We start from the raw sequence: 24,605 nt of genomic DNA, 5'->3' as shown, positions 1-24,605 counted from the left end.
AGACGTGGACGAGTACGTCAGGAATTGTGTGCCACGTGCACAGTGTGCGGACTTGAGCCATCAAAGGTTCAGCTTCAAAGATTACTGAGCAGACAGACCTTTCCAACAAATCGGAATTGATATATTAGGTGCATTTAATAGGAGTGCAGCAGGGAATAAGTATGTGTTAACAGTGATTGACCACTTTTCTAGGTATTTAGTCATGGTTGCATTACCAGATCAAAAAGCAAGTACAGTGGAACAAGCTTTAGCTAATAATTGGTTACTCAGGTATGGGATACCTCAGTCCTTAATCTCGGATCAAGGTACTAATTTACTAATTTCATGTCTGATCTGATGAAGCAACTGTGTAAGTTACTGAAGGTAAAGAAACTACGGACTAATCCATTCCATCCGCAAGCAAACGGACGAACGGAGAGAGTGCATCGCACGATCGCTAAGATGTTGAGTCACTATGTAAATAGTCAACACACCGACTGGGATGTGTACTTGCAATTCGTAACCAGTGCGTGTAATAGTAAGGTACATACATTGACAGGATTGTCGCCGTACGAAGTGGTATATGGGCGGAAGATGCCATCACGTTTTGACATGCTTCGTCCAAGGCTGGGAGCGGAGGGCGAGCATGTAAGACAATTTGCAAAAACCATTAAGGAAATATGGGAGGGAGTGTGAGTGAGTGAGTGTGTGTGTGTGTGTGTGTGTGTGTGTGTGTGTGTGTGTGTGTGGCATCTATTTTTGACAAAGTCCTTTATTTGTGACAGTCTTTTCGTTATGCCTATCTGCAACTCAGCATCTGCGCTATATGATGAGTAGCAACTTTCCTTTTCATAGTATAATTCAAATAAAGTAATAGATGGCACTGTCTCCAATACAAGATACCTGTTTCAACACACACACATACATGTGGCTACTACAGGTACCTGAGACTGCAGTTTGTGTGTGTGTGTGTGTGTGTGTGTGTGTGTGTGTGTGTGTGTGTACTGTCTGTTTTTGACAAAGGCCTTACAGGCTGAAAGGTTTATTTGTGACAGTCTTTTTGTTGTGCCTACTTGTGACAGCATCTCCACTATATGGTGAGTAGCAACTTTCCTATTTATAATATTGTTACATTCCATCCTCGATTTTCCATTGTTTGATTATTTGAATTATTGTTTTCTGCATGATAAATACCTATGTGTGTGGCATCATATAACTAAGTAAACTATTCCCAAACAATTTCCATAAATCGCTCAAAGACTACCGTATTTACTCGAATCTAAGCCGCACTTTTTTCCGGTTTTTGTAATCCAAAAAACCGCCTGCGGCTTAGAATCGAGTGCAAAGTAAGTGGAAGTTCTGGAAAATGTTGGTAGGTGCCGCCACAACTAACTTCTGCCTTCGAATATATGTAGCGCTACACAGGCTTGCTTTGCAGGCACAAAGATAAATACTGGCGCCTAACCCTCTGCGTCAATAAATAAATTTTTAAAAAAAGGTGGAAGACGAGCTTTTTTTCTCCGACTTGAGTTTCGACCACTGCATTTTCATACATTATCCAACGAAGTAAATACAAATTTCGCACCGAGCGAGGTGGCGCAGTGGTTAGACACTGGACTCGCATTTGGGAGGACGACGGTTCAATCCCACATCCGGCCATCCTGATTTAGGTTTTCCGTGATTTCGCTAAATCGCTCCAGGCAAATGTCGAGATGGTTCCTTTCAAAGGGCACGGCCAACTTCCTTCCCTAATCCGATGTGACCGATGACCTCGCTGTCCGGTCTCCTTCCCCAAAAACAACCAACCAACCAACAAATTTCGCATTGTGCATCTTCGAATGTAGCAGCATTTCAATGTACTACGAAAATCCGACTGGCAAGACTGTTTGGGATGTTTGTTAATATGGCCAACTCTACATTCTGAATTTTTTCCTACCTGTGAGAAGAGATGGTTCCTTATAGGAACTTTTATGAATTGTGAATAGCATGCTGTATTCTCTTCATCATAAGAATAATACGAATATAAAAATTTTGCTATGTATTCTTTCGTGTTTGCTGCTAACTCATTTAAATTCTGTCTGCCTAATAAACTACAAAACTAGAGTGAGACAACAGCAAACGTGGAAAAATATAGATATCATCCCATGTTTATATTCGTATTATTCTTATGCCTAATAGTGATACAGTCAGAAATGAAGCACGGCAATTGACTAGATTTTTAAATCTAAGATGACTCTAATTTCAGTGCAGAATGTAATGTACTAAAGAGGCGTCTGCAAAGATTTTCAAACGGAGAAAAATTTTCGCTAAACTCTCGTTCAGAACATCTTCTATCATACGCTGTCTATTATTTGGTTCTTGTTGATCATTATCAAAGAAAGCAGAAGTGTAGGTAACAGCAAATAGCGGTTTCTTGCTATTGTTTCGCTAATGAGACGATTCCTCTCTCTCTCTCTTTTTAATTGTAAGCGGCAGCAGCGTCCACAAAAGCAAGGCATGCCGCGAGCGGCGCCAGGTCGTAAACACTCATTATCAGAATGCGACAAACAATGCATGACACAGTACAGTAACGCATTTTCAGCTTAGTGTGACGTAAACACCTATAACAAAGAGAATGGCACTTATCAGATCAAAGAAAAATAAACAATCAATACAAACCAGAAGAAGTACACGAAAAAGGAAGGTTACTCGTATAAATACGGACGGAGCACCTGACGCATAGCAATGGCTACCTGGTAAAGCTTAACTGCTAAGCTTACGACTCTAACCAAACTACTGTAGCTGTATCGTCATTCATTCGACCTAAATTGTGTCTCATATTACAATGGACCAACTTTGTTTCGATTTGGAGGTGCGGCCTAAAACTTTTCTCTCCCCTTGAATTTCAAGTCTCAAATTTTAGGTGCGGCTTAGATTTGGGAAATTTTTTTTTCCTTGATTTCGAGTCTCATTTTTCAGGTGCGGCTTAGATTCGAGTGCAGTTTAGATTCGAGTAAATACGGTAATGTATTTTGTAGTTCTTACTTGTATGAGTTGGTACAACTGGAGCAGTTTAATGGCATAGTTTACAATATAAACTGTAATTCTTGAATTACCACACATCCTGATATACCAACTTAGTGTACATGTACAGTCACTGCATTAAACATGAAAGACTTTATATTTAACTAGAATAATGGCACTCTTCTGAAGAAGAACACAACAAAGATTTAATGTCACACTGACAACAAGGTCATTAGAGAAACAACACACACCCAGCCTGTCAAAAGATGGGAGAGGAAATCAATCATTTACTTTTTCAAAAGAACCAATCAGGCTTTTGCATTAAGTGATTAAGGGAAACAACAGAAAGCCTAAACATGGATTGTCTTATGGGAATATGAAATTGAGTTAGTATTTTACCATTGTCACCTTGATCAAGTATTCTGAACTAAAATTACCACCACAGAGCAGTTTTTGACAGCCTTTGCCACATTACGTTACCGAGGCACCCTTTTGAATGGCCATGTTGTGTCTACAAACTAGAGGTCAACATGATGTAAATGAAGTTTCAACTTCAATTTTCAAATTTCAATTTTTTTCCACTTGTAACATGTAATTGTACAGGTGTAGGTAATGTCAATAACATATAATTACAGCATAATTTGTGCATATAGACAATGTATTTTACATTATTCTACAATTAATTCACACATTAGGTCAATAGTTCAGATCTCAGTGAACAGCTGTTTTTACATGCAATTTAGTAGTACACTTACCACCAAGACATGATTGTTACTGAAACTGTTATTCACGTCTCCAGTCAAAATCTTATGCTCATTTGGTAGAAAATTATGAAAAATAATTCCTTTAGTATGTGAGCATAGATATTTCTTTTATTTTCTTCCTCGTATAAGTGTGCATTCTTGTTATCACAGGGTGGGAAAGAAGTTTATGCACTGCACTGTAGCACTGTTACTTTTTTTCTAAGCACAGTAAGACCGTTGAGTTGTTCTACATACCACAGCAGCAGTTATTGAGCATGGCCACAGATGACTGATTCTTGCATGACCACACGAGTAATCTTGTGAACAAAGATGTGAGTGTTGCTTTAGAGATTGCCATGATTGATATAATAACCAGACAACAATCACAGGACTGACTCATACAAGCACTAGTTTCCAACATAATCAATTGCAACTGTTTTTGTACAATTCAAACCTCTGTTTGTTGTCTAGTTAAATAAAAGAAAAATAACATGAGAGCAATTCTTTTATTATTAGGCTACACACAGGGAAGAACCTTTGAAAATACAAATGGACAGGAAAAACAAAACAGATGAGGTCATAAGTGTCCAAATAATAAATTAACAAAGACTGATTACTGAGTAAATCATTCCATGGTTCTTGAAGTTGGGACACATACGATCATAAGCAGCATTAGGACTAATTACAGTGGACCTGGAGCTCTAGTTAATAACTGGAGAGAGATGGAATGAAAATTAGAATGATGCACTCTTGTAAGAGGTTCCTTGGTTCAAAGTGTCTAAGACAACTGGCATCCACAATCAAAAATTAAATCTCCTCCATCATGTTGCTATACGGTGAATAGAATGTTTTCTACAGCCTGTGCTACATCTGCTAGAATGTTATACATTAAAATGTATAGATTTCAAAAACTGATACTGGGTTAGAAAGTGGCATAATGTCAGTGGGTTGTTGCCATGAATGCAATGTCGTGTGCAGTGGCCACGTAACAGCTGATTACAGCTGGAAAGATAGTTCCCACGAAGCCCTAGAGACAGTCCCAGAGAGGGACCACCAGCATTTGTGCCAGAACAACTGAATGTTCTTATGTACATTGAGATGATGAAAGTCACGGGATAGCAATATGTACATATACAGATGGCAGTAGCCTACTATCTCATATGCAAAGTATAAAAGGCTAATGCACTGGTAGAGCTATCGTCAGTACTTAAGTGATTAATGTGAGAAGGTTTCCTATATGATTATGGCCACACAACAGCAATTATCAGACACTGAATGCAGAATGGTAGTTGGAGCTAGACATATGGGACATTCCATTTTGGAAATCATTAGGAATTTCAATTTTATGAGAGTCACAGTTTCAACAGTGTGATAAGAATACCAAATTTCAGGCATTACCTCTCACCACGGATAACACAACCTTCAATTAATGACCAAGAGCAGTGTCATTTACGTAGAGTTGTTAGTGCTAACACACAAGCAACAGTGTGAAGTAACTACATAAATCAATGAGGGATGTATCACAAATGTATCCATTAGGAATTTATGGCAAAATTTGGCATTTAGGGGCTATGACCGATGCGAGTGGGCAGGCGGCCAATGCAAGTGTCTTTGCTAATAGCACATCATCTGCATTGTCTCTCCTGGCTCATGACCATATGGGTTGGACGCTAGATGACTGGAAAATCATGGTCTGGTCAGATGATTCCCCAATTTCAGTTGGTAAGAGTTGATGGTAGGGTTCAAGTGTAGTGCATACCCCACAAAGCCATGGACTCAAGTTGTCAATAAGGTGAAGTGCAAGCTGGTGGTGACTCCAGAATTGTGTGCAATGTGTTTACAAGGAATGGACTGGATTCTCTGTTCCAACTGAACTGTTCAATGACTGGAAATGTTTATATTCAGCTAATTGGAGACTTCATGTTCCCAAACAACGAAGGAATTTCTATGGATGAAAATGCGCCATGTCACCATGTCACACACAGTTCACGATTGGGTTCAAGAACTTCCTGGACAATTCAAACGAATGCTTAGCCAGCCAGATTGCCTGACATGAATTCCATCAAACCTTTATGGGACATAATCAAGAGGTCAGTTCATGCACAAAATTCTGCAATGTCAACACTTTCGCAATTATGGACACCTACAGAAACAGCATGGCTCAGTATTTCTGCAGGGAAATTGAAACAACTTGTTGAGTCCATGCCACATCAAGCTGCTGCACTAAGCGGGGCAAAATAAGGTCTGACACAATATTAGGAGGCATCCCATGACTTTTGTCACCTGAGGGTACAGCAACACTGAAACTGTATGGGGAGACAGAGTACCTAGAAGGCCTGGGTAGTAGAAATGCAGACTTGTAAGTAGCATCATGAGCCACATCCTTTATGGACAGGCACCCCAGGTGACACTGCCCAATTAGTTCAGTAGTGACACTCTGGGCATACAGTGTGTGTGTGTGTGTGTGTGTGTGTGTGTGTGTGTGTGTGTGTGTGTGTGTGTGTGGGCGCGCGCACGCGCGCAGTGACTGTATCCTGCCACCAGCATGTGTAGCATTTTGTGGAAGGTCACAATGCTATGGCAATTTCAGGAATAGGTTACTGCTATAAACAATGAGCTGATTCCTAAGTTTCTGTTTATATGTTGTCAACATTTGTCCTTGGTGGAATCAACAACAGTCACAACACTCCATCAGTGGCAAGTGAAAATATTGCTGTGAACAGTAATTTTCAGTGTAATTTCTCAATTAATAAATTTATTAGTATTACAAGTGTAATTTACTTGGTAATAAAGGCTAGAATGTACGTCAGCATTTAGAAGCCCCTGCACACCCCTCAAAACCAGCAGTATGATACAGCAGTCGGACCTGTCCTAGACAATTCGTCATAGCAGTTCTTTTAGTGGACCAGCAATATCACCTGAGGTTTCTTCATGTGGAAACTGGAGGTGTCATTTTGAAACACTAGTTATGAAGGTGAATTGAAAATAAAATATAAGAAGCAATGATTTCATAATTTATCATCACTCTGTCATACACACACAAACAATGTCAAATAGATTTATCCTGGGAACAAGGGATGATGGAACATATAACTTTACATGATATTTGTTGAGCTTATGTGAATGTGTGAGAGTTCTTCACTTGTGAAAAAGGACTTCGTCTGAAAACTGAAATATTTTTAGTAGCCATCTTTGATGTGCCTGCCTGCAACTCAATGCCTCCTGTATGTGGTGAGTAGCAGTCTATGTTTTCCACCTTGTTGCTTATAGCAGTAACCTATTCATGAAATTCCCATGGCATTGTGTCCTTCCTCAAAGTGCTACACAATTTGGTGGTAGGATACAAGTGCTGCACATACACACATTGCCTGCCCAGAGTAGCTCCATTGAATTAATTCGACAGTCTCACCTGGGGTGCCTGCCTATCGAGAATGTGATTAGTGATGCTACGGTAAGTTTTAATTTCTACTATCCAGACCTTCTCGGTACACCATCTCCACACACAATTTCAGTGTTGCTGTAGAATGAGGTGACAGAAGTCATGGGATACCTCCTAATATTGTGTCGGACCTTCTTTTGCTGTCTATGCTTTCCACCTTGTTGTTTATATGATGCTTTCCCTTCATAATTGTCCATATTATTATCTTTTCAATTTATGCCTTTTTCCTTGAGAAACTCCAAAAACAAACAGTAAGAGAATTCATACAGGAGCCCCTCTTAACCAAAAGTGACACATGAATGCTGTGAGCAAACACCTAATGCAAAGTAAGAGTACGCAGACCAGAATTGCAAAGAATAAAGAAGATATTTACCTGCAGATAATTCCCCACTGGTGCAATGATTCCAAGCAAAGAACTAACTGCGCAGCCCACTCACGAACTGTAGCTTCTGGCAGCAGTGGTCTATGACAATCATTCATTGAAAGAAATCTCGACCATTGATGACCTCGATCCAGACTACCAGACATGGTCCTTGCACGCCCTTCACACATATCCTGTGGAAAAATAGACAGTAAATATATTACTGAAATTATATACCACATATAGACATTTGTAACATTATCATTTTCGTGGTGTCCTGCTTATGAATTACTCAACAGTGACAAGAGACATCATATCTCAAATTTTAAGCATTTCATACAGTGTACTGAATATGAAAAGGTAGTTTGTTTATTGGCACACGGGTTTCACTTCTTTTATTTGTGGAGCTCCTTCAGTGGTCTGTAGCACGTTTCTTTTTATACATATAGTACACATATTATGTGGTAGTTACAGTAGGTTGCTATGTTACATTTTGTCATGCTTTTCTCTTGTTTTTTTAGGTCAGAATCAACTTTTGTAGCACAAATTTCATGATGTGAAATTATCGTTTAGTGTTGCGATTTTCAGCGCTGTTAGCTCACGCGGGTAATCCTGCAGATATATACGTTAGTTTCCACGCTCCAGTTGGCTAATTGCCGGCGTTCTTTCACCCACATTTCATTCAACACATTGCATACATCACTTGCACTTTTCCATTTTGTGGTCAACGTATGTTTGTTTTCAGTTTGTACTGTTGCCGACTGTTGTTATATGTTTATCTGTCATCTTTTGTTTGTGTTGTGTGTGTGTGTGTGTGTGTGTGTGTGTGTGTGTGTGTGTGTGTGAGAGAGAGAGAGAGAGAAGATTCATTAATTATTTATTCTGGCTACATTTCGGATATTTATTTGTTATTGTTTTGGCTAGCATGATCAGAAAGTTATTGCTTATATGGATTTGGTCATTGAAAACCTTCTTTTCCATTGCAATGGCTCTTTATATGTGAAAGTTTTCTTGCTATGTCAGGAGCTTTCTGCTGTGATTATTTACTCTGATAAATGTCATGTCACTTACCATGTTGTATGGTTCATGTCCATGTTTTATCAGGTGTTTGGCAAAGGTATAATGGCTATTTTCATATTTCCAACTTCTTATATGTTCTTTATATCTAGTTTTGAAGTTCCTGCTTGTCATCCCCAGATACACAAATTTACATTCTTGGCACTGTAGCTGGTATATTCCTGCTCCTTGGTATTTATCTGGTTTGTTTGTTTTTGTAAATGTGACTGGAGTGTGCTTCTTGTTCTGTAAGCTAGGTGTAATCCATGTTTCTTTAATATATATTTGATATCCTGTGTGTTGCTTTGCTTTTGTACGTAACAGCGTACCATTTCTTTCTTTTAGTCTTGTCATGAGTGTTACTGTTTTGTGCTTCCGAGTGAACCTTAATATCTTTGTCACAAAATTTGTGCTGCAAAAGTTGATTCTAACCTAAAAAACAAGAGAAAAATATGACAAAATGTAACACAGCAAAATACTGTAACTACTACATAATATGTTTATCATATGTATAAATAGAAATATATACTACAGGCCACTGATGATGCTTCACAAATAAAAGAAGCAAAACTTGTATGGCAATAAACAAACTGTCTTCAATTAGCCACATAGATGGAACATACCTCCACAAACTTTAAAGCAACTATCCAAAGATGGAAAACAGAAATAATGACAACTCTCTCTCTCTCTCTCTCTCTCTCTCTTGTGCACACACACACACACACACACACACACACACACACACACACACACACACCAGGATATACTGAAAGTTGAGGCCAGAGGGTTACAGGAATGAAGGATATATTGTAGGGAGAGTTCCCATCAGTGCAATCTGGAGTTGGTAGTAATGATCCAGATGGCACAGGCTGTGAAGCAGTCATTGAAGTGAAGCACACCATGTTCAGCAGTATGTCCAGCAAATGGGTGGTCCAACTGTTTTGTGGCGAAAGTTTGCCATTGGCCATTCATGTCGGCAGACAGCTTATAGGTTGTCATACCCACATTGAAAGCAACACAGTGGTTGCAGCTTAGTTTGTAGAACACATAGCTGCTTTCACAGGTGGCCCTGCCTTTGATGGGATAGGAGACCCCTGTTACAGGTCAGGTGTCTGTAGTAGTGCAAGAATGTATGGCACAGGTCTTGCATCTAGGTTGATTGCAGGGATATGAGTCATGAAGCAAGTGGTTGGTTGCAGCAGTGGAACAGGGTTGAACAAGGATATTGTGTAGGTTCGGTGGGTGGTCGAATATCACTGTGGGAGAGGTCTCGGGAGGATAGTGGGTAGGATAATCCTCATTTCAGGGCATGACAAGAGGTAGTTGAAACCCTGGTAGAGAATGTAACACAGTCAAACCATTTCCAAATGGTGCCGAGTCATGAGATGAGTGCTCCTTTATGGCTAGACATTGGGTACATGAGATGTGGTAGGTGACTGGAAAGACAAGGCGTGGAAGATTTGTTTCTGGATAAATTTGGGAGGGTAATTTCAGTCTATGAAGGCCTCAGTGAGACCCTTGACATATTTGGAGAAAGACTGCTTGTAGCTACAGACGTGACAACCATGGGTCATTAGGCTGTATGGAAGAGACTTGTTGGTACAGAATGGGCAGCAGCTGTCAAAGTGGAGGTATCACTGGACTTTGGTAGGTTTGATGAGGACAGACGTACTGACGTAACCATCCTTGAGATAGAGGTCAGCATCAAAGAAGGTGACTTCTCGTGTTGAGGAAGGCCAGGTGAAGCAAATGGGGGAAGAGGTGCTGACATTCTGGAGGAATGTGTATAATGTGTCCTCACCCTCGGTCCATATACTGAAAATGTTGTTAATAAATGTGAAACACTTGAGGGGTTTAGGATTCTGCATGGTTAGAATAGATTCCTCTCCACGACCCACAAATAGGTTGCCACAGGATGGTGCCATGGGTATGCCCATTGCTGTAACATTGGGAATGGTAGTGTTCAATAGCAGCAAGGCAATGGGTTTGGTTGGCTGATTTGGGGTAGGGGTCCAGACAGTGAGATCACCAGTCCCATCGGATTAGGGAAGGATGGGGACAAAAACTGGCCGTACCCTTTTAAAGGAACCATCCTGGCATTTGCCTGAAGTGATTTAGGAAAATCATGGAAAATCTAAATCAAGATGGCCGGGCACGGATTTGAACTGTTGTCCTCCCAAATTTGATTCCAGTTTGCTGATCACTGCATCATCTCACTCTGCGAAGCCATGGACATTGGGGCTATTAGTATAAAGGGAAGATGGCATCTACAGAGACTAACAGGCCACCCGTTGGAAAAGGAACAGGAACTGTGAAGAGTCAGTGGAGGATGTGGTTGGTGTCTTTTTATAAAGGAGGAAAGTTATGGGTAATAGGCTGAAAGTGTTAGTCCACAAGAGCAGAGATTCCCTCTGTGGGGGCACAGTAACTGGTAACAGTGGGGCATCATTTGTGGTTGAGTTTACGGACTTCAGGAAGCATGTAGTAGGTAAGAGTATGGTAAGTGCTGAAGGTAAGGTGAGAGCGAGACTCAGAGGAGAGGTTAAGGGATGGACCTCATGTGAGGAGGTGGTGGGTACCCTGATGGATTTCTGGAATGAGGTCACTGTTGCAGGGCAGAAAATGGACATATCAGACAGCCCCTCGCAGTTCGTGATAGCGACAGAGGCTTTGTCAGCCGGTGGGATTATAGTATCAGGATCAGTTTTTAAGTATTTATATGGATATGGTGTCTGTTCTTTCGAACATGTTTGAAAGAACAGACACCATATCCATATAACTATATAGTTCTGGCAATACCGGCCATGACCTCCTTCAACTATGCAGATGCACACATATTCCCCAAACTCTTACGGGTCTCAGTAAGAGTGTCTTCCACGAGTAATGAGTGTGTTGGGGTGGGACACTACGAATGTAGTGTGTGGACATGCAAGGTGAGAATGTGGGTCTCGCGGGAGCCATGCACGAGATAGTCCCTGCAGTCACACTATCCTCTGTGCCCTCGGTGGCTCAAATGGATAGAGCGTCTGCCAGGTTCGAGTCCCGGTCGGGGCACACATTTTCACCTGTCCCTGTTGATATATATCAATGCCTGTCAGCAACTGAAGGTATTAATATAATTCTAATTTAATTCAGTTTTTAAGTGGTGGAGTATGATTCTTTCTGTAGATTTGAGGTTGGTTTCCACATTGAGAGATTTGGCGGATCATGGTGAGTCAAGGTTTGAGGTTGGGAAATTCCTTAAAGTTAACAGTGGGTGATTTGGGGGTAGTAAGTGGTGGATCACAGTTAGATGGAGGAGTGAATCTGTTTGGATTGAGTCGGGTTAGCAGGGCTGGTTGCAAAACGTGTTTCAACTGTAGGGACCAGCAGAGGGAGAGAATGTCTTTAAAAAAAAGAGAGCATGACTAAATTTGGGAGTGGGGAAAAAGCTAAAGCCTTCAGAAAGGAACAATAATTCTGTGGGACTGAGGCTCTTGGAGGACAGGTTCATGAGTTGGTTGGTTGGTTGGTTGGTTGGTTGGTTTGATGTTTAAAGGGACCAACTACATGGTCATTGGTCCCTTGTTCCATCAAACTAAGTCCATGGGATAAAATGGAAAACACACAAAGCAGAACACACTAGAGACAACTGACGACAAGAAAAGCACAGACAGACAAGAAACAGGAAGAAGAGTTTAAAACAGTACAGCAGATGTCCTGGGCTGGCTGATCACGAGGAGAAAAAAAGGCCAGCCACTCTGCAACACATTAAAATCTCTAACCTGAAAATATTAGGGTAGAGAGTACAGAGAGACAACGGACAGGAACTAAAACTTAAATTGAAGAATAAAAACCAGCGTCACATAGAAAATTTAAAACCAAGTTAGCCGTGGAGGCATCGGCTCCTAAAATCGAAGGAAGGGAGTCAGGGAGATTAAAATTCACTCTTAGAGCGGTGAGATATGGACAGTCCACCAAAAGGTGGGCCACTGTCGAATGTATACCACTGCGACAACAAGGTGGGGCCTCACGCCGGAGAAGATAGCCATGCGTCAGCCAAGTGTGGCCAATGCGAAGGCGGCAGAGGACCACAGAGTCCCTGCGAGAAGCCCACAAAGAAGACTTCCAATTACTTGTGCTCTCCTTGATGGCGCGGAGTTTATTGGGCATAGCCAAGCCGCGGCATTCACCATCCTAAATCCGAAGAACTTTGTGGCATAACGCCGATCGGAGGTCAGGTTCTGGTATTCCAATCTCCAGAAGCAGCGTATGAGTGGCCTGTTTGGCCAGTCTGTCAACGAGCTCATTTCCCGGGATTCTGACATGTCCCGGGGCCCATAAAAAGACTACTGATCGACCAGATCGTTTGAGGGCATAAACTGACTCCTGGATAAAAGCTACCAGAGGATGACGTGGTTAGCACTGATCAATGGCCTGTAAACCACTCAGCGAATCACTGCATAATATGTAGGACACGCCAGGACAGGAACGAAGGTGCTCTAGGGCACGGGAGATGGCTACCAGCTCAGCAGTGAAGACACTGCATCCATCCGGCAAGGAACACTGTTCGATATGGGCCAAGTGAGCATAGGCAAAGCCTATGCGACCATCAACCAGCGAGCCGTCAGTATAGACGACTTCAGAACCCTGGGAGTCATCAAGGATCGAGAAGAAGTGACCGCAGAGTGCCTAAAGAGGAACAGAGTCCTTATGAGAATGCGATATGTCCAGCTGTAGTTTCGGCCAAGGCATACACCATGGAGGCGTATGTGTATGGACCTGCACAGCATGCTGGAAACGAGAGGACTCAAGTTCCAACAGTGCGAAATGGACACGGACAGCGACCGTTACCCGATTGAGGCTGCCATTCCGGGAGATCAACCACAGTGCTTGGGAACAAAAGACGGTAATTCGGATGCTGAGGAGAGCTATGGACATGCGCTGCATAGTGGGCGAGCAGATGGCTGTGCCTGATGTGCAATGGAGGGACTCCAGCCTCCACTAGTAGACTGGCCACTGGACTTGTTTGAAAAGCACCCGTCGCTAGACGGACCCCGCAGTGGTGCACAGGATCAAGCAGCTTCAATGCTTAGGGCGCTGATGAACCATACACTACACTCTCATAGTCAAGTCGCGACTGAACTAGGGCTTTGTAGAGCCGCAACAATGTAGAGCGATCTGCCCCCCCCCCCCCCCCCCTCCAAGCGGTGTTGCTCAGGCAGCAGAGGGCATTAAGATGCCACCAGCATGTCTGTTTAAGCTGCCGAATATGCAGCAGCCAAGTCAGCTGGGTATCGAAAACCAATCTCAAAAACCGATGCGTCTCCACCACAGCAAGAGGTTCGCCATCAAGATAAAGCCGTGGCTCAGGGTGTACAGTGTGCCGCCAGCAGAATTGCATAACGCAGGTCTTGGCAGCCGAAAACTGGAAGCCATGCTCTACAGCCCAAGATGCGCCTTGCAGATAGTGCCCTGCAGCTGCCGTTCAGCAGCTGCAAAACCAGTGGAGCTATAGTATAGGCAGAAGTCGTCAGCATACAAGGAAGCTGAGACAGACGTTCCCACTGCCACAGCAAGCCCATTAATTGCAATTAAAAAGAGGCAGACAGTTAAGACAGATCCTTGTGGAGACCCCATTCTCCTGAACTCGGGAGGAACTATGTGAGGTCGCAACTTGCATGCGGAAGGAACAAAGCGACGGAAAATTTTGTTTGAAAATCGGGAGTGAACCCCGAAGACCCCAACCATGAAGTGTGGAGAGGATGTGATGTCGCCATGTCATATTGTATGCCTTCTGCATGTCAAAAAAGACGGCAACCAGGTGCTGACGGCGAGCAAAGGCTGTATGGGTAGCAGACTCCAGGCACACCAGATTACTGGCAGCAAAGCAGCCTTTACAAAACCCACCCTGAGACGGAGCCAGAAGGCCCCAAGACTCAAGTAGCCAACTCAACCACCGGCTCACCATCGTTCTAGCAACTTGCAAAGAACTTTGGTGAGGCTAATGGGGCGGTAGCTGTCCACCTCCAGTGGGCTCTTGCCAGGTTTCAAAACGGGGATTACGATGCTTTCCCGCCATTGCGACGGGAACTCACCCGCAACCCAGATACAGTTGTAAAGGTCTAGGAGGCATTGCTGGCAGTCCACTGATAGGTGTTTGAGCATCTGATAGTGGATGCGATCTGGCCCGGGAGCCGTATGAGGGCAAGCAGCTGGGGCACTTTGGAATTCCTACTCACGTAACGGAACATTGTACAAATCAGGGTGGCGCGTGTGAAATGAAAGGCCCCGACGTTCCAACCGCTCTTTCAGGGAGAGGAGGGCCAGTGGGTAATTCACAGAAGTGGAATTCTGAGCAAAATGCCCTGCTAAGCAGTTTACAATTGTGTCGGAGTCAGTACAGACTTCTCCATTCAGTGAAAGTGCAGGTTCACTGACAGTGGTCCAATAGCCATAGAGGCACCGAATCTTGGCCCAAACCTGCAATGGAGAGGTACAGAGGCCAATGGTGGACACGTATCAGTCCCATCACTCCTGCTTGCGATGGCGAATGAGGCGGCGGGTTCGCGCACGGAGCCGTTTAAAGGTAATGAGCTGTTTCAATGAGGGATGCCGCTTGTGACGCTGAAGTGCTCGCCAGCGATCTTTAATCGGCTCAGTGATCTCGGGCGACCACCAAAGCACCGTCCTCCGCCAAGGGGACCCAGAAAACAGGGAATGGCAGAGTCTGCGGCAGTAAAGGTGCCGGTGGTGACCGAGTGAACCACCACATCAATAGCGTCATTGGAAAGAGGCTCAATAGTGACAATGGAGGCGAACAAGTCCCGTCAGCCTTATTCGTAGCCCATCTGCAGGGGTGCCCAGAAGAGTGTCTCTGCAGCAGTGACAGAAAGATCAGAAAGTGGTCACTACCACACAAGTCGTCATGCACACTCCATTGGACAAATGGTAATAGGCTAGGGCTGCAGTTTGAAAGGTCAATGGCTGAGTACGTGCCATGCACCACTCTGAAATGTGTGAAGGCACCATTATTTAAAAGAGAAATGTTGAGCTGTGCCAACACTTGCTCAACAAACCTGCCTCGGCCTGTTGCCGAGGGTTATGGGCATTGAAGTCGCCCAGTAACAGAAAAGGAGGCGGCAATTGGGCTATCAGTGCAACCAGGACATGCTGCGGGATATCTCCATCTGGTGGAAGGTACAGGCTGCAGACAGGAACAGCCTGAGGCATCCACACCCGAACAGCGATAGCCTCTAAAGGTGTTTGTAGAGGGACAGACTCACTGTAAAGGGAGTGAAGGACGTAGATGCAGATGCCACCAGATACCCTCTCATAAGCTGCCTGGTTCTTATAATAATCCTGATAGCCATGGAGGGCGGGGGCCCACGTTGCTGGAAACCGAGTTTCCTGGAGAGCAATGCAGAGGAAAGGGTGAAGGCTGAGAAGTTGTCGGAGCTCAGCAAGATGGTGGAAAAAATCGCTGCAGTTCCACAGGAGGATAATATTGTCCATAGCCGAGAAAGGCGTGAAGGGACCGAGGAGGCAAATTACGCTGCTGGGTCACCTGCTGCCACAGACTGAGTACCGACGGGAGCGACATCCATCATGTCCGAGGGACTGGCGAGATCAAGGTCCTCAGCAGACGCAAGAATCTCCACCTCATCCTCAGACGCAGAGTTTGTAGGTAGCGATGGAGTGGGTGCCACCGCAGGTTTCTTGGTCTTAGGGGTCTTCAATTTCACTGTCTCATGCTGTTCCTTTGGTTGCCCTTGCTGGGAGGGCTTCTTCGATTCAGTCTCCGGGACTGAAGAGGATCACGAAGCTCGACGACCAGCGACCTGTGGCTTCTTCAGCCACCGGCGGGTGTCTGCTGTGCCGCTGGTAGGAACCTGGGAAGGGAGTGACTCAAGGGATCCCTTCCTAGAAATAGAAGCCGAACAAGACTTATGCTTCTCTGGCCTAGAAGTGGGGACTGGTGTCCCAGGTGGTTGAGGGGGTGCTGCTCCCGAGGTCGGTGGTGCGGGAGCAACAGGGAGGGAAGTGCCCCCCATCATCAAGGGGGCAGGTGTGGTCCTTCAGTATCTGAGAGCTGACTGTAAGTGGTGCAGCTGATGGAACTGTAACAGGAGTGACAGTGGTGGCATAAGATGATGTCATGCACACGGGATGAAGCCGTTCAAATTTCCGCTTAGCCTCAGTGTAGGTCAGTCAGTCCAGGGTCGTGTATTCCATTATTTTCCTTTCCTTCTGTAGAATCTTACAGTCCGGCGAGCAAGGGGGATGGTGCTCTTTGCAATTAACACAGATGGGAGGCGGGGCACATGGAGTTTCAGGATGGGATGGACAACCACAATCGCGACATATGAGGCTGGAAGTACAGTGGGAAGACATTGGCTGAACTTCCAACACTTGAAGCACCGCATAGGGGAGGGATATATGGCTTGACATCACAGCGGTAGACCATCACCTTGACCATCTCAGATAATGTATCACCCTCGAAGGCCAAGAAGAAGGCTCCGGTGGCAACTTGATGATCCCTCGAACCCCGGAGGATGCGCCAGACGAAATGGACACCTCGTCGCTCTAAATTGGCGCGCAGCTCGTCATCGGACTGTAAAAGAAGAGCACTGTGGAAAATAATGACCTGGGCCATATTTAAGCTTTTATGGGGCATGATAGAAACTGAAACAACCCCCAGCTTCTTACAAGCGAGCTATGCTCGTGACTGGGCAGAGAATGCTGTTTTTATCAAGACTGTCCCAGACTGCATTTTGGACAAGCCCTCCACCTCCCCAAACTTGTCCTCTAAATGCTCTACAAAGAACTGAGGCTTCACAGACACAAAGGATTCCCCATCAGATCTGGTACAGACGAGATACCGGGGTGAATACGTTTCGCTGTCATTCATAGCCTTTCGTTCCTCCCATGTTGTGGCCAGGGAGGGGAACGATTTGGGGTCATACATGTTAGCTTTAAAGTGAGCCCTCGAATGCTTAGAGATTGCTGGCGGTTGGCCACCAGCAAGAGAAGATGTGCCACACTTCATTGCGTGTCATCCACCCTGATGCCACCTACTCCGACCAACGGCCCTCCCCACGGGTGCCGCCCAGCCACAACAAGGGCCACCTGACAGGATGGCCATTGCTGGGAGTCCTGATGCCCCAGGGAGATGGGCATCTACTCCTTGGCATACGCGGGGAGTTAACAGCGCAGGCATCAGTAGAGCGATCCCTGTGTTGTCAGGGAGCTACAATCAACAGGGTACATGGCGTCCCACCACAACAGACTGGCTACCATCCAGTAGTCCATGGTCATCGTCAGTGCATAAAGCAGCACTGCACATTGCATGGCGGAAAGTGCATGCAGGAACGTATCCATGCCCAAGAGATGGAGAGCGGGCAGGACTGCAATGCAACAACGAATAAGCTGGCGAAAGGTCTCAACGCACGATGGACACAATGCACCAAATAAGGCGCCCTTCCCCAATCAGCTCGCTCTTCGGAATTATTTTGGGATATGGAGGTCAAACCCGACATGGGACCATCACATAAGGGCCGAAACGTTTGAGACTCCTTTTAGTCGCCTCTTACCACAGGCAAGAATACCGCAGGCCTATTCTTAACCCCGAACCCGCAGGGGTTCATGTGTTGTTTCCGATCTGTTTAGGTTCTGGATTCTGTATGGTTGAGGAGTTTTTGAGGATGTGGTAAATGAAGATCTGTGAGGCAATGTTTGTGGGCTATGAGGAGATGCTAGGGAGCGTTCCTGCAGGCTTTTGTGGAGGTAGTGGACAGTTACAGTCCAAGAATATGGATACAGAGGAAGTGTCGCAAGGAGATCTAGGCCTGATTTACGTGGTTTTGCATAACTAGGTTGCTGAGGACTATGGACAGATGGAATTTGAACAAATATAAATCATTGTGGATGTCAAGCTAACCTTTCATCCAGAAAAAGGACCATACATCACAACCTAAAACCTAATCCCGATGTTATAATTCTACCTGCTGACAAAGCCTCACCACTTCGTTAGTAACTGGTGGGATCATCTGCTGGAGGAACTAAGCCAGCTGTCAGATCCTGCCACAATTACACCATTCCAGAAGTCCAACAGGCTCTCCAGCCCTCCTTAAATTCTTGGGTGCATCCCAGAACCTCTCCCCTGAATCTCTCTCTCTCTCTCTCTCTCTCTCTCTCTCTCACACACACACACACACACACACACACACACACCTACCTTCTACAAGCTTCCTAAGCCCATAAACTCAACCACTAAGGATGTCATTTTACAGCCAGATACTGTACTGCCACAGAGAGAATCTCTGCTCTCCTGCTCTCGTGGACCAGTACTTTCAGCCTATTACCTGTAACCTACCTTCTAGTATAAAAAGACACCAACCATTTCCTCCATCAATTCTCCACAGATCCTGTTCCTTTATTAACAGCTGCCCTACTTGTCACTGTGGATGCCACGCCCTCCTATACCAATATCCCCAGTGCCCATGCCTTGATACTATGGGACACTACCTTTTCCAATCCCTTGTTGACTCCAAACTACAATGTCTTCCCTGCTCACAATGATGAATTATATTTTCTCCACAATTACTTCTCCTTTGAACGCATCATCTACAGAAAATTCTGTGGTACAGCAATGGGCACTCACATGCCATCACCCTACACCAACCTATTCACAGGTCATCTCCATGATCCGGACTAATGGTGAGCGCACCCTATCCACATTCCTCCAGAACCTCAACTCCTTCTCCCCCATTTACTTTGCCTGTTCTTCCCAATCTAACAAGCCATCTTCTTCAATATCTTGAACAATAACAACTTAGCTGCTCTTATAAATAATTTATTTAATAACTGGTTCTGTAGCCTAAAGGCCACAGGTTAGACCTGTTAAATTAGAAAACGTGTTTGCTACAACCACTCGTAGTCAAATTAAAGTTACAATCAACAGTGAGAAACAAGCAAATTACTTGCATGTTAAATCATGACATTAAAGGGCAATGTGGATGGGACCAAATATTCCTTGTCTATCAATAAATGACAATTAGTGAATCATCTTTTAAGAAGAAAGTATGAGTCCACAGTCCCTCAAGCATATATATATGGAAACATTCCACATGGTATATACACTCCTGGAAATGGAAAAAAGAACACATTGACACCGGTGTGTCAGACCCACCATACTTGCTCCGGACACTGCGAGAGGGCTGTACAAGCAATGATCACACGCACGGCACAGCGGACACACCAGGAACCGCGGTGTTGGCCGTCGAATGGCGCTAGCTGCGCAGCATTTGTGCACCGCCGCCGTCAGTGTCAGCCAGTTTGCCGTGGCATACGGAGCTCCATCGCAGTCTTTAACACTGGTAGCATGCCGCGACAGCGTGGACGTGAACCGTATGTGCAGCTGACGGACTTTGAGCGAGGGCGTATAGTGGGCATGCGGGAGGCTGGGTGGACGTACCGCCGAATTGCTCAACACGTGGGGCGTGAGGTCTCCACAGTACATCGATGTTGTCGCCAGTGGTCGGCGGAAGGTGCACGTGCCCGTCGACCTGGGACCGGACCGCAGCGACGCACGGATGCACGCCAAGACCGTAGGATCCTACGCAGTGCCGTAGGGGACCGCACCGCCACTTCCCAGCAAATTAGGGACACTGTTGCTCCTGGGGTATCGGCGAGGACCATTTGCAACCGTCTCCATGAAGCTGGGCTACGGTCCCGCACACAGTTAGGCCGTCTTCCGCTCACGCCCCAACATCGTGCAGCCCGCCTCCAGTGGTGTCGCGACAGGCGTGAATGGAGGGATGAATGGAGACGTGTCGTCTTCAGCGATGAGAGTCGCTTCTGCCTTGGTGCCAATGATGGTCGTATGCGTGTTTGGCGCCGTGCAGGTGAGCGCCACAATCAGGAGTGCATACGACCGAGGCACACAGGGCCAACACCCGGCATCATGGTGTGGGGAGCGATCTCCTACACTGGCCGTACACCACTGGTGATCGTCGAGGGGACACTGAATAGTGCACGGTACATCCAAACCGTCATCGAACCCATCGTTCTACCATTCCTAGACCGGCAAGGGAACTTGCTGTTCCAACAGGACAATGCACGTCCGCATGTATCCCGTGCCACCCAACGTGCTCTAGAAGGTGTAAGTCAACTACCCTGGCCAGCAAGATCTCCGGATCTGTCCCCCATTGAGCATGTTTGGGACTGGATGAAGCGTCGTCTCACGCGGTCTGCACGTCCAGCACGAACGCTGGTCCAACTGAGGCGCCAGGTGGAAATGGCATGGCAAGCCGTTCCACAGGACTACATCCAGCATCTCTACGATCGTCTCCATGGGAGAATAGCAGCCTGCATTGCTGCGAAAGGTGGATATACACTGTACTAGTGCCGACATTGTGCTTGCTCTGTTGCCTGTGTCTATGTGCCTGTGGTTCTGTCAGTGTGATCATGTGATGTATCTGACCCCAGGAATGTGTCAATAAAGTTTCCCATTCCTGGGACAATGAATTCACGGTGTTCTTATTTCAATTTCCAGGAGTGTATATACTAAGGTAATCATCAGGAAACATGCGGCAATCTAATACGGTATAAGATCAATCAAGGGCTAGAACACCCAGTCAAAAATTAAAAACACAAAACACCTATCATGAATCCAGAATGGAAGACAGTAAGTCAAACATAACCAGTTAACCATTAGATATAGGGTCACAATCCATCCAGAGTGCTCTAATAGTTTCATTTGATTTTTCAGTGTTGTTGGAAGCCTACTGAAAATGAAACCCGCTGAACAATGTACACCTCGTGCACCTGGTTTAAGTAAGTGCTACTAAGTGCAAATCATTTCGATCAAATGGTCATGGAATGAATGTTGCCATTTCTTCTGAATGAGTCAATATTACCAACAACAAATTCCATGCTGGAGTATAAGGTATGGCAGAATTAGCAATCTTGTGACACCTTAACAGCAACCTACATGAAGTTCACAAACTGACAGTGCAGATCTGTCTGATCAAGCTTTTATGGATAAAATAATGACATTGTTATCAAAAGGATAGATTGCTACTAACCATATAGAGAAGATGTTGAGTAGCCGTCTATTCTTTTCATAATTGTTGCTATTCCATCCTGAATTTTCCACTGTTTGATTTTTTCTGGATAAAAGATATCCTTTGATTAAGACTGCAGTAAGATGCCATAAACATACGTTCAACAGTGACCTATGTAACACGACCAGACAGATCAGTGTTATGTAAAGCTCTAACACTGAAGAGTGTAATAAAACTGGTTATGGTGAGATAAAAGTACTAATCGATATTAGATCATTTGAAATGACCAATTCCCAAGTTGAAGACTCAGAACCCAGAAATTCACTACCTTACAACTTTATGAAAATGTATAAATGTCAACATACATAAACACATAATCTAATTATGATGATTATTATGGACTTCTTAGTAAGATAAGCAGTGATAAAACAATTATTTGTACTTTATTTTTGATTGTATGTTTCAAAGATGGCTTAGCACAAATAGATCAATATACGATAGTATTTTCTTTGTTGCATGCTGTTAGAGGTAAATCTTTGCCTTTGGGCAGTTAGTAGTAAGAGCTAGAAGTGCACAGATGGAGTAAAAGTTATGTTTGTAGTGTTAGCATGCTGGTTGATGTTGAACTGTATTGTGAAGTGAAATGACTAAAAATATATCTATTCAACAACAGAAAGTCCACCAGTGTTCATATTATTTAACAAAATTAAGCCAAGCATCTTCTATTCCAGTATAAAAAAGTTGCCTTCCAGAATGGATTACGAGCCTACAACTTACAACAAAGAAGAAGAATAATAAAAGATGATCATTATGAAAACTATTCATTCACATTCTACTGTTGCTATCTTTCTCTGCAGTGAGTCACTATCTCACCATGCCAAGTACTGTCAAAATGTGATCAGCCACCCAAATTATTAAACTCACTGCAAAATTAATAAACTGACTCTGGGCTACAGGAGAGTGGTGATGATCAGAAGAGCCATAACACAAAACAAAAAAAATAAAAATAGTACCTAATGCCAGTACACCTGATTAATGTTTAAGAGTGCAATGACAGTAAATGAGTTACCTAGAATGGTGCAGAATAATCATTTCTAGGAAATAGATGTTTCATACTGTAACATTTCAGCAACTAAAGACCTGATTTCATAAGTGATGTGTGTGTATGTAAGCAGTGGATAGAAGAAAGTTATATACAGCAACAAGAGTATACAAACCAAAATTTGAGCAAAGTGCTGGATGACTGCCACTTTATCTGCATAGCAGTAACTGCCTGCACAGCTTCAACCACAGTGGTTGCTACAAACTGGAGCAACATTTGTAGTTTGGTACTGTTTGATGCAGAAGGAATTATTAACACAAATGATGTAGCACGAAATTTTATTATACCAAAACCACAAATGTCCCAGACTACAAAAGAAGCATCAACACCACCACCCCAGCATGCTGGGCAGCAAACTTAAATGTTCACATAAATGCCATTTCACCCCCTCCTACAGTGAGGGCCACATGTAAGTTAGTGTTGTGATAGTAATCTCAGAGACAACATTGTTGAGCAGCATAGTGGACAAAAACTGTTTGGCACACAAGTGGATACAATTTGCAATCTCAACTTCTATTTATTGAGAATAAGGCAGGAAAGTTTTAGTCATAGGTCTTGTCCTATTTCAGGTAACTCCACATGCCTTATTTCATCAGGATAATTAGTAGTCACATTTGCTGAGGAATGTGCTAGCATTAATCAAAACGACATGTGCTGGTGTTTCCCTGGCCTGTGCATGTGCACGTGCTTGACATGCTGTCAAATTATTCATCACAGCCTTCCAGAAACCACTGTTAATGCTTTGTGGACTTAGCATGCACTAGATGTGAAGTGAGATTCTCCAGGCCCACTTTGGTTTCATGGTATGACATTTATATTGAGACTGCAGTATGTGAAAGCTTCACGCCATAATGAATTCTCACAGTTCATGTACAGCTCCACAGTTTTAATAATTTGTGTATTGACACATACGGAATTTGCAGTTTAAGATTTACTTCAGTTATGTGTATGACTAATGATATATCCATCGTGTACATGATTATTAAACACCAGGAAAAAAATGGACCAGGAAAGATAGGTTGTCTTTCCTCAAATAATGTGTACTATAACTGACATTTGTCTTCACTTGGAATAACTACAACTATAATTTTACTGCTGTAAGTCAACTATCTGGGCTATGATATCTCTCATACTTATGACAATAATCCTGAAAAGAAATTACAAAGGTACTTGCACATGTTAAGTATGATCAAAAGATTGCTTCTGCACAAAACCCGGAGAAAGTACTTAAATTGTATTATACAACAATGGAAAATTCAGGTTGGAATGTAATAATATTATGAAAAGAATAGTTGCTACCCACCATATAGCAGAGATGCTGAGCCACAGATAAACGTGTGTGTGTGTGTTTGTGTGTGTGTGTGTGTGTGTGTGTGTGTGTGTGTGTGTGTGTGTGTTTTGTCTATTTTTGATGGAAGCCCTGCTGGCCGAAAACTCATTTTCTGGCAGTCTTTTTGTTGCACCTTTCTGTGACTCAGCATCTCTACTATACGGTGAGTAGCAACTATCCTTTTCATAAGATTGTCAAATTGTATAATACAATGACTGTAACTTTACTGCCCTACGACTGATCTGAAGAACTGACTTTAACAACCAGACAATTGCAGAAAACTGAATTGGCAAAAATGATACTTCTAAGATGTTTGACTAGAAGATCATATGATGAACAGTGAGGTATGAGAGGAGCTCCATGTTATAAGAATAGCAGAAAATATCCAATAGAATAAAAAGGAATGGCATGACCACCTCCTATGAAGAGGATGGTGTGATCAGCTTTAAATTGCCTGGTTTTGTAACAGACAAAGATGTTTAATCCAAAAACGTATTTGATAATGATTATGTTAGTTTTACAAGAGCTCAGTTACATATATAAACA

The 24,605-nt window shown here is 43.9% G+C and overlaps 1 protein-coding gene across 2 annotated transcripts in view; it reads right to left on the bottom strand.

Moving 5' to 3' along the window:
- Positions 1–24,605, bottom strand: part of LOC124795149 (ribosomal protein S6 kinase delta-1) — a 191,715-nt gene that overhangs the window by 27,034 nt on the left and 140,076 nt on the right. Inside the window, exons 11-12 of one of the 2 annotated variants that reach the window (XM_047259033.1) lie at positions 7,538–7,719; positions 3,958–4,042 (exon numbers count right to left, since the gene is read on the bottom strand). In XM_047259033.1, the coding sequence (XP_047114989.1) occupies positions 3,973–4,042; positions 7,538–7,719 (252 nt within the window). In that variant the 3' untranslated portion in view covers positions 3,958–3,972. Of the gene's footprint in view, positions 1–3,957; positions 4,043–7,537; positions 7,720–24,605 lie in introns of those variants that run through there. The other variant, XM_047259032.1, reaches the window with a different exon arrangement.

This window comes from Schistocerca piceifrons, chromosome 4 (genome assembly GCF_021461385.2).
Source record: "Schistocerca piceifrons isolate TAMUIC-IGC-003096 chromosome 4, iqSchPice1.1, whole genome shotgun sequence".
In the NCBI taxonomy this organism is placed as follows: Eukaryota; Metazoa; Arthropoda; class Insecta; order Orthoptera; family Acrididae; genus Schistocerca; species Schistocerca piceifrons.
The sequence above is the reverse complement of the archived record's forward strand: the minus strand, read 5'-3'. Positions and strand labels throughout refer to the sequence as shown.